This window comes from Chrysochloris asiatica, unplaced genomic scaffold (assembly GCF_000296735.1).
Source record: "Chrysochloris asiatica unplaced genomic scaffold, ChrAsi1.0 scaffold00017, whole genome shotgun sequence".
NCBI lineage: Eukaryota > Metazoa > Chordata > Mammalia > Afrosoricida > Chrysochloridae > Chrysochloris > Chrysochloris asiatica.
In genome coordinates, this window is record NW_006408535.1 from 28,241,870 (window position 1) to 28,251,400 (window position 9,531).

The 9,531-nt window shown below is 44.9% G+C and overlaps 1 protein-coding gene across 4 annotated transcripts in view; it reads right to left on the reverse strand.

Moving 5' to 3' along the window:
- Positions 1-7,676, reverse strand: part of LOC102810800 (dehydrogenase/reductase SDR family member 4-like) — a 14,800-nt gene extending 7,124 nt beyond the window's left edge. For 3 of the 4 annotated variants that reach the window (XM_006835418.1, XM_006835417.1, XM_006835415.1), the window contains exons 1-2: positions 7,546-7,676; positions 4,818-4,995 (exon numbers count right to left, since the gene is read on the reverse strand). In XM_006835418.1, coding sequence (XP_006835481.1) covers positions 4,818-4,995; positions 7,546-7,676 — 309 coding nt within the window. Of the gene's footprint in view, positions 1-4,807; positions 4,996-7,545 lie in introns of all 4 variants that reach the window. The other variant, XM_006835416.1, reaches the window with a different exon arrangement.
- Positions 7,677-9,531: the final 1,855 nt, after the last annotated feature.

A 9,531-nucleotide genomic window follows, 5' to 3' on the forward strand; every position in this document is an offset into this window, starting at 1 on the left:
ACAATATCAAGAATATCATATAGGAAGAAAGCAAAATGTCATCAAAAAGAAAGGAAAGAAGAAAAGACAAAAATAGACGTTAGAAGACTCTGAAATTTGTTCTACAGTTTAGAGGTGTTAAAGTGATGGGAAGAAATGAGGAAGTAAAAGAGCCAAACAGGTCAGCTCCAAAAGACAAAGTCAAGTATTATAATGAAATGTACAAAGATCTGGAGTTGGAAAACCAAAGGGAAGAATACTCAGCATTTCTCAAGCTGAAAGAATTGAATAAAAGTTCAAGCCTTAACTTGCAATACAGAAGGATTCTATGGACAAAATACTGAATGATGCAGAAAGCATCAAAAAAAAAAAAAGAAGAAGATGGAAGGTATACAGAGTCCCTGTACCAAAAAGAAATGGTTGATGTACAATCATTTCAAGAACTGATGGTATTGAAGGAAGAAGTCCAAGCAGCACTGAAGACATTGACAAAACACAAGGCACCAGGAATAGACGGAAGACACAGCTTGAAAATTTTCACCAAACTGATGAAGCACTGGAGGCACTCATTTTCAATCTCTGTCCTCCCACCCCCCTTTTCACACTCAACACCATTTCCCCAAGTGCTTACTATTCAATTCTTCTAGAATGAGTTACCATTATATCAAACTCAACCTATCCACATTTACTTTAATGGAGAAACCAGTTTACATAGATTCAGAACACTTAACCCAACATTTTCATAGTGTAAGTGATGAAACTGAGGTTCAAGGAAGTTCATTTCTTAATGTCACTTAGCTCAGTAATAGCACATAAAGGTCAACTAAGAGCAGGAGTTCTGCCCATCCAGTGTAGGGAGAGGGAAGGAATTTACTCAGGGCACAAAGCTGGTTAGTGGGGCTGAACTGAAGCGTGGTTGTCTACTTTGTAGTGCTAAGCTTTTTATATCATAGCAAATTGCATCCTTTTGTTTAAAACAAAGCCATGTTTGGTTTAAGTAGGTTTCAAAATGATGTTGTGGGAAAAGGGTAAAGACTATCTTGTGTGTTGTATGGGACAGAAAGCAGGCTGCACAACAGGCAAGGAAAACAGTTGTGGCATGCTAGTTCATAAGAGTTCTCTGTAGAAAACTTGGAATTGCTGGGAAGCTGGCTGCTCAGATGAACCAGAATGGGAACAATGCCAGCTTGAGTTTAAAGCAGTTCAATACTCAGTTAAGATGTCATTTTTTGTTACCTTTTTCTTTTTGCCTGAAAGTATAGAAGACACAAGGCAGAAACAAGCTTTAAACTGGGAAAGACATAAATGGCAACATCTCACCTCCTTAGTAAGTTGTAAATAGGTGGTGAAGGCATGTGCTTGCTAGAGTAATGAATGGTCGACCAGACACTGCCAACAAGAGTTTTCAATATGAAGGCCCAGAACTGGCAATTTTGATGCCTTGGGCAAAGAACACTACATGGGCCTTCAATCAACTTTGTACTTCACGATTTGGCACATAGAGGGGTGTTATTAACAATGTGTACCATCTGCTAGCTTCCCATTTTAACTAATTATTCTTGCTAACTAGGTGCTAAGCTCAGTTGTTTCTATACTGCTGAAGGAATGCCTCAACCATCAGCATGTAATTAAAAATCATATTATCTTTTGAAATCAGTTATAGCACTTTTCTGCACACTTTAAGTCTGGTGTCCTGGGACCAAGTCTGAGTCACCTGCCTTAGTTCTGCATAAGACTCGAGTAGGCTTTTGACTAGGAAAGATTGAAACTAAGCTAGGAAGTGGGGGATGCTGGGCTCTATATGTGTGTGTTTGGGGATGGGAGAAGATGGTGGATTGTCCCAGAATCACCTTTACATTTTGCAGTCTCTCCTGTCCTCTGCCCCTTTCAGGCTTGTCAGCATGAAGAAAGAAAGACAGGGAATCATCGAAGATTGTTGAGAAAGGTACCTATTACCTTTCTTAGTCTTCTAAGAAAGTCTTGTTCTAAATTGTGTGATCACTGTACTATAGCAATTAAGAGTTATTTGCTCTGTGTTTTGAGAGTTACATTTTTTAAAAGAACTATCCTGGGTGGTATAAATGGTTAGGTGCTCAACTACTAACCTGAAGGTTGGTGTTTCAAACCTAGCCAGTGGTACTGCCGAAGATTATAGCCAAGAAAGCCCTCTGAGCAGTTCTACACTGTAACACATGGAGCTGAGATGAATCATAATGGACTCGATGGCAGTGAGTTTGGGTTTATCTCCAAGTGGAGAAATGGCTGATCTGGTTTCTACCCTCGAGAAGCTTTGTGGCAGACGTCAGGTGGGCCCTAGGTAGTGATAAGTACTGGACTGCTAGGTCAGTTTGAGCCGCAAAAGTAGGCAGCTCAAACACACTAGCTGTTCCTTGGAAACCCTATATAAGGTCGCTATGAGTTGGAACTGACTCGATGACACTCAACAATAACAACAATGTAGTAACCACCCTCAAGGCAGCAGCTTTCCACATTTCAAGTGTATAGAGGGGTGCACAATAGAGGGTGTCCTACTGGCAACTGGCAGAACACATCTCAAGTTGATGACATGTATTCTCAGTCTCCACAATGACACTAGTCCTACAAACTATTTAAGAGTCATGTGGAAATCATTCTTTCTAGTTCCCATTTCTTGATTCTGGATTAGGAAAATCTTGTTTGATTCCTACTAAATACCTTTGGGGCCAATCAGTTCTGGTCCCATCAGTACTGCTCTAGGTCTGTATCATAGTAACAGCTTCCTAACTAACATCCTTGGCTACAATATACCCTTCCTATCAGTTAACTGGGCCCTGGTGTGGAACTGTAGAGTAAGCACTGTACTGGTATCTGTAAGGTCAAATCCACTAGTTGCTCTTGGAAACCCGAGTTAGGGTCATGAGTCGCAACTGACTCTATGTTCCACAGCCAGTAAGCTAGTTGCCATTGAGTCAGGTCTGATTAATGGAGATCCCCCATGTATGTTAGAGTAGAACTGTTCCATAGGGTTTTCCATGACTGATTTTTAGGAAGGAGATCCCTAGGTGCCTCTCGGTGGACTTGAAACTTTAACATTTTGGTTAGCAGCTGAATATGTTAAATGTTTGCCCTATCTAGGGACTCTGTCCTTCCTACCAATGCCAAATTTTTCTTCTTTTATAACCATTTTCATCTGTTCAAAACTTCACATCTTCATTATTTCCTAAAAAGAAAGTGTAAACTCTTTTGGGAAGTTCTGGAGACCCTTCTCTCTCATCCTTCCGACCTAGCCATTTTAGCACCAGTACACCCAAGACTGTGTGCTCTGCTGAGGCCAGACAATGCTCCCCTCTTTCCTTCATTCCCTTCTCAACTGTCTTTCCTTCCTCTAAGCCCAGTCACTCCTCAAGATCTAACTCAAGTCCCCTTCCTGGGCCAGGGCTACGGGAAAGCTTAAGTGGACCTGATGGGGCCCATCCAGAGGCTGTTTATTCCCACCAAGATTTTGCTACTAAATTGCCACATGCGTTTCACTGACTGCTCACTACCTAGCCCAGGCTCCTAAATGGTTCCCTTTACCCTGGGATCAGGGTCCAAATCTCAGGTTCTGTCTAATGGTCTATGGCAATCAAGGTAATTTTCTTGGACTCACACTTGACTATTTCCAATGCACATTTGAACATTTTCCAAATGGTTCTTTAAAAATGGAATAACCTTACATTGTTTACCACAGTCTTTCCCTATTCTAAACTGTTGAGTAAGGTTTTCCATTTCTAAGATTACTCTAATCATTTCTGTATTTTTTCAATCTTGGGTAGGTTTTCCCTTCCAATTTGGGGAATACATTGTGCACTCTGAGGCTGAAGGGGGCCTTCTCTGCTGGATAATCATGTTTTCTTGTGTAGCTGAAGACTGGCGTCAAGTACTAACTCTGCCAGTAGTTTAGACACTGTCTTTGAGATTAACATCCAGGTGGGCATTTAAGACATGACCCTATGTTAACAATGAAACATCTGGTAGCCTATAGGCAGCTGAAAAGGGAAGGGCATAGGTATAGGCTGAATCACATCTTTTTCCTTACTAGCTGAGGGACCATGGGAAGTTAATCTACCTAATGAACCAGTCTTGGTAATAAGGGAGGTTGGGTTTGTTGGGTTGTTGTTAGAAAGAACTCATGAAAGGGCTTAGAACACAGTACATGGCACACTGTAGGTAGATGAAACATGGTGGGCTGACTCTTGTAGGTTCTTGGGGCTTTATTCTGTAATATGGAAAACCTCATCTATTACTGTCAAGTTGACTCTGACACATAGCCTGTAGGTCTGCCCCATAGGGTTTCTGAGGCTGTAAGCTTTATGGAAGTACACCACCACATCTTTACTCTGCAAAGGGGCTTGAGAGTTCAAACTCCCAAAATTCCGGTAGCAGATGAGCACTTAACCACTGTGGCCTGAGGGCTCCTAATTTGGAGAACAAGGGATTGTTTATTAGTTCATGGGTAGAAACATCTATTTTGTAATTGCATTTATCTTTCTCATCTGCACAACTAGATTGGAAACTACTGGAGGGGAGGGTTCCTGGTTTTTGTGTGTGCCCCAAGAGATGATGTGGGGTTGAAGCAGTCAAGCAGTTTTATGATTGCTGTAATGGGATGATTCTGGAACTTTAGGATATGCACATTCTAGAAAGGTACCCAATAAAAATGTTGCTGGCGTATGTGGGTATGCAGAATCCACTGTCATTTTATAATGAACAATTCTGGGGTAGCTTATACCAATATTATACAGAAATGCAGGGAAGGAGGGTTAGACTGGCTCCCCTCTGTCACCTCTTGGCTCTGTGCCCATATTACTGCTGCTTACCGTGGCCACCAACCGCTCCCGATCTTCTGCTTTTCCTACATGGCACACGGTGCCCGTTACGCTTAGCCCTTCCCCCTGCAGCGTGGCCACAGCCCGGTCTACGTTCTGTTGCTTCCTGCTGCTGACGATCACATGGGCCCCATCCTGGGCCAAACGCCGGGCAATGGCGAAGCCAATCCTGGGGGCAGAGAGAATAATGACTGTCAAGGCAGGGACTAGTGAAGAGATTGAAGCTCTAGAGAAAGACTACCCGAGTCTAAATTCCAGCTCTCCCTCTGTGTGACTTCTGTGCCTCTGCTTGCTTATGTGTGAAACAGGGTAAATGTATGCCATTACCCAGTCAATACCATGCAGATGGACATGCTTAGCCCATTTTTGGCACTCTTTTACTTATTTTTATTATGCTCTTGGCCCTCAGCCTAGAATCCCAGGAATTGATATCATCTCCCACAGGCCTCAGATCTCTGCAAAGGGTTTGAGCTGGACTACAGCCTCAGAAACCCTATCCGGGATTGCTATGAGTCAGAACCAATTCAACGGTACTTAACTAAAGGTTGGCGTTCCAGCCCACCTAGTGACATTGGAGAAGCAAAGCCTGGAGATGTGCTTCTGTAAAGATCAGAGTCAACAAACCGCTATGGACAGTCTATTCAGTAATACATGGGATCTCCACAAGTGGATTTGGGTGTTTTGGTTTCTACAGGCCTCATTTGGTTTCTACAGGCCCCAGTGTACAGACTGAGGACAGAGAAATGAGTTCTCTGCATGCCTAGCGATTGCTACTTCATGATTTGAAGGCGCGCCTGTCCCCAAATCTCTCCCTTACTAGTCTATCACCCTCAAAATGTTATCCTTAGCTATGTTTTTAGACATACAGGAAAGAGGGGATTTCTGTTGATAAACGTAAATATTCCCCATAGCTGGAGTTTTAGCAACTCAGTGCTCTGGCTGATTCTGATGCACAATGATCCAACAGGGCAGAGTATGACTTCTGCAAAGGGTCTTTGAGACTGCAAATTTTTATGAGTAGCTACCTTTCTCTTGAGGAGCAGCTGGTGGGTTTGAACCACCCACCTTCAGTTAGCAGCCCAATGCTTAACCCATGTCACATTTACAATTGTCATCCATTAGCATTTTTGCAGACACTAGGATTTTAGATTTGCTAAGAGCCTGAGAAACAAGCGGGGTAGTGGGTGGTGGCTGTGTGCCATGAAGTGGATTCCATCTCATAGTAATCCTGTATTGGGTTTTGTTGTTGTTAAGTGCCACTGAGTCGGTTCCGACCCATAGCGACCCTGTATAGGGTTTCCAAGGAGTGGCTGGTGAGCTTGAACCACCGACCTTGAAGTTCAAATCGACTTTGCAGTCCAGCGTGTTAACCCGCAGCGCCACACCAGGACTCCTGTATTGGGTTTGTTGTTGTTGTGAAGTGCCATCAAGTCGATTCTGACCCATAGCGACCCGAGGGTTTCTGAGGAGTAGCTGATGAGCTTGAACCAGTGGCCTTACTGTTCAAGCGGCTTTGTAGTCTGGCACATTATCCCACAGTGCCACACCAGTATTGGGTTTGTTGTTGTTGTTGTTGTTGTGAAGTGCTGTTGAGTCGGTTCTGACCTGTAGAGACCCTGTACAGGGTTTCCAAGGCTGCAAATCTTTATAGGCACAGAAAGCCTCATCTTTCTCCTGCGGAGCAGCTGATAGTTTCAAACTGCTGACTGCTGACCTTAAGGTTTGCAGCCTGATTCGTAACCAGTACGCTACCAGAGGTGTTTAGTATTGGGTTTACAAGGCTGTAAATCTTTATGGGAGCAGAAAGCCTCATTCTAACTGTTGGCCTTGCAACTAACAGCCCAACTTATAACCCACTACCCTACCAGGGCTCCTTAGAAACAAGCATTTGTTGTTGTTGCTAAATGCCTTCTTCAGTGGTTGCTAAGGTTCTGACTCACAGTGACCCTGTATAAGGTTTCCAAGGAGCAGCTGGTGGGTTTGAACTGTCGACCTAGAGGTTAGCAGTCCAGTGCTTATCCTACAGTGCCACACCAAGATTCCAGAAACAAGCATGGGGGTGAGAAATAGGTTGGGCAGTGGAGGCCAAATCCTACAGACCTCGATCTGAGTGGGAATCAACTTGACAACAACAAATGAAAATATGGACCATGGATCTAATGTGCTCCTCCTAGGTTGTCGCTGTTGTTGTTGTTAAGTGCGGTCGAGTCTGTTCTGACCCATAGCGATCCTGTACAGGGTTTCCAATGAGTAGCTGATGAGATTGAACCGCTGACCTTGAGGTTCAAACCAACTTTGCAGTTCAGCACATTAGTCCATAGGGCCACATAGCACTCCTCCTTCTAGGTAAGGAGGGGTTATCTGGGAGACCTGTGGGGGAGCTCAAATGGGGCACCTAGAAACATTTTGATACAGGCAGTGGAATAGGATTTTATGAAATCTGGGCTTTATTGCATTTCTGGTTTCTGGTCTTCCCAGACTCTAGGTGGGGCTGGTGAGCTGGGGCAACCCAGAGCACCGGGGGCTGAACAGAGTGAGGGAGTCGTGCCAGCGATAGCAGTGACACGGGTGACAGTAGAAGGGCCTAGGGCTAGGGGCTTCAGAACGAGCAGGGTGGTCCCTTTTTTCTGCCTCCGCGTGTGAGAGTAGGGCAGGGCCCTCCCGGAGGCAAGGAGCTAGTTTTAGTGGAGTCTCAGAGACTCCGGCTTTGGTCACTCACCCGTCGGTGGAGGCCGTTACTAGGGCCACCTTATTCGCGAGTGGGTGCTGGCGGGCCATTCCGGAACTGGCCTTCCGCACCGACCTCCACGCTCGGGCACAGACACTCAGGAGTAGCCCCGCCTTCTGCATGGCGCCGGCTAACCACGCCGGATTCTGCACACCCTAGGGGAGGTGACTTCGGGGCCGGACGAGAGGCAGGGCGAGGGGCGGGCCGCCTCGTCTTAGGCTCCCCGCCACTCTGGGTTGGACAGCTAGTCCTGTCAGAGTTGGTCTTAGCCCCGGGGAGCGGGCTGCGGACGCGGGCGCCCCCTGCTGCATATGCCCGCTGCGCCTGGTAGCCCTCTTCCCTCAGCCGATTTGGCCTCCTCTGGCCCCAAGTGCGAATGTATTCTCTGGAGAGTTTTCTGTAGGACCCATAACCCTGCAGGATTCCTCAGACCTCCGTATCTTCTTGGTCATGTCCACTTTTTTTGGTGGTGGGGTGGAGAGGGGCTTTGAGTTGGCTCCTTTTGCTTTCCAGAACCTAAAGACAAACTTTCTTCTCTAAGAAAGGGCACATATTCTGAGATTGTTCATGGAGGTGAGGTCTGTGTTTCCCACGGATTCCACACTCGAAGGTCTCAGGTGAGGGTGGAGGAGGCACTGCCCTTCCTTTTATTCAAGGTCTCCTCCATCTTCCACCGCCCTGGAGGGCTGATTCTGGTCTTTATGGTGATCAGCAGTCGGGGATAATGACCCTGACTCTAGCCCTTCGGTCTTACTAGAACCTGCCTTAGGAAGCTGTGTGGCACACGATCTCTTATATTCTCCACCCCAAGAATACTTTTCCCATCCGTGGACTGCGAAAGAACCTAGGAGAACTCAAGCTCTCTGCAATCACTGTGTCCCCAGGCGTTGGCTTTCGGCTGTCCTAGTTCAACAAATATTTTTGGAAGTAAAATCACTTTATAAACTGTTAACTACTAAACACATAGTAATTATTGCCACTGTATAGTAATTACTATTGCTGCTACAGGTCAGACTCTTCATCTGTAAACTGAGGATGCTGGCTAATAAATTCTCTAAGACTTCAACCTTCATTTCTGCTAAGTGTGCTGAAATGATCTCCCTCTTGGGTTTCTGGGAGAATTAATACGTCTGGATGGCTTGTGGTACATTATAGAAAGGCTTCAGTAGGTCTAAGTGCCAGCGTCTGAATTGGCATAAACCAGTGGCCTCCAAATGCCAGATTGAGAAGCAGTGTTGGTTCAAGGCAAAATTTTACTATTTTCAAGGCAAAATGAGAAGAGTAGAGACAATATCACAAGTTTCATAAAGCTAAGATAATTTAAAGGGCTTAAAAATCTCTGCGGCACTGTAGTATCAGCACCAGACTGCGAACCACAAGGACATCAGTTCAAACCCCCAGGTGCTCCTTGGGAAACCTATACAGGGTTGCTATGAGTCAGAATTGAGTCAATGGCGCTTAACAACAACAACAATTCTGAAATACGTATTTCCTACATTTTTTTTTTGTCTTTGTCTTTAAGAAAAGATGATGAAAGAAAGTGGATAGGTTTAGAAACATATTTCTTAGTCGTTGAAGTCACAAGTTTGGCAATCCTATGTAATTTGACGGGAGAGAACTCTAGTCCATGAATTCTAGTTCTGGGCACATCATTTAATAGAATTCATACTTGTTAAAGATTCATTTAGTATATGTGTAGGTCAGCTGAGCAGGTGAAAAAGAATTTCAGCACTTAAAAGGTGGGGAGGGGACTTGTGAGTTGCAAGTTATGTAACTGATTTGCATTGGATTTATACTGTATTCCTCAACTGAGAAGGTACAGTTGCAGCTCCTGTTCATGCTCGGTACTCAGCACATCCTGATGAGATAAGAGAGCTTAAGTGTCATTTTCCCCATGTTGGGGAAAGCGGACTCTTTGACTGGTGCCCCTCAGTCTGAGCCTCATGAATTATTGACAACAGAGGCTGGATAACGTCA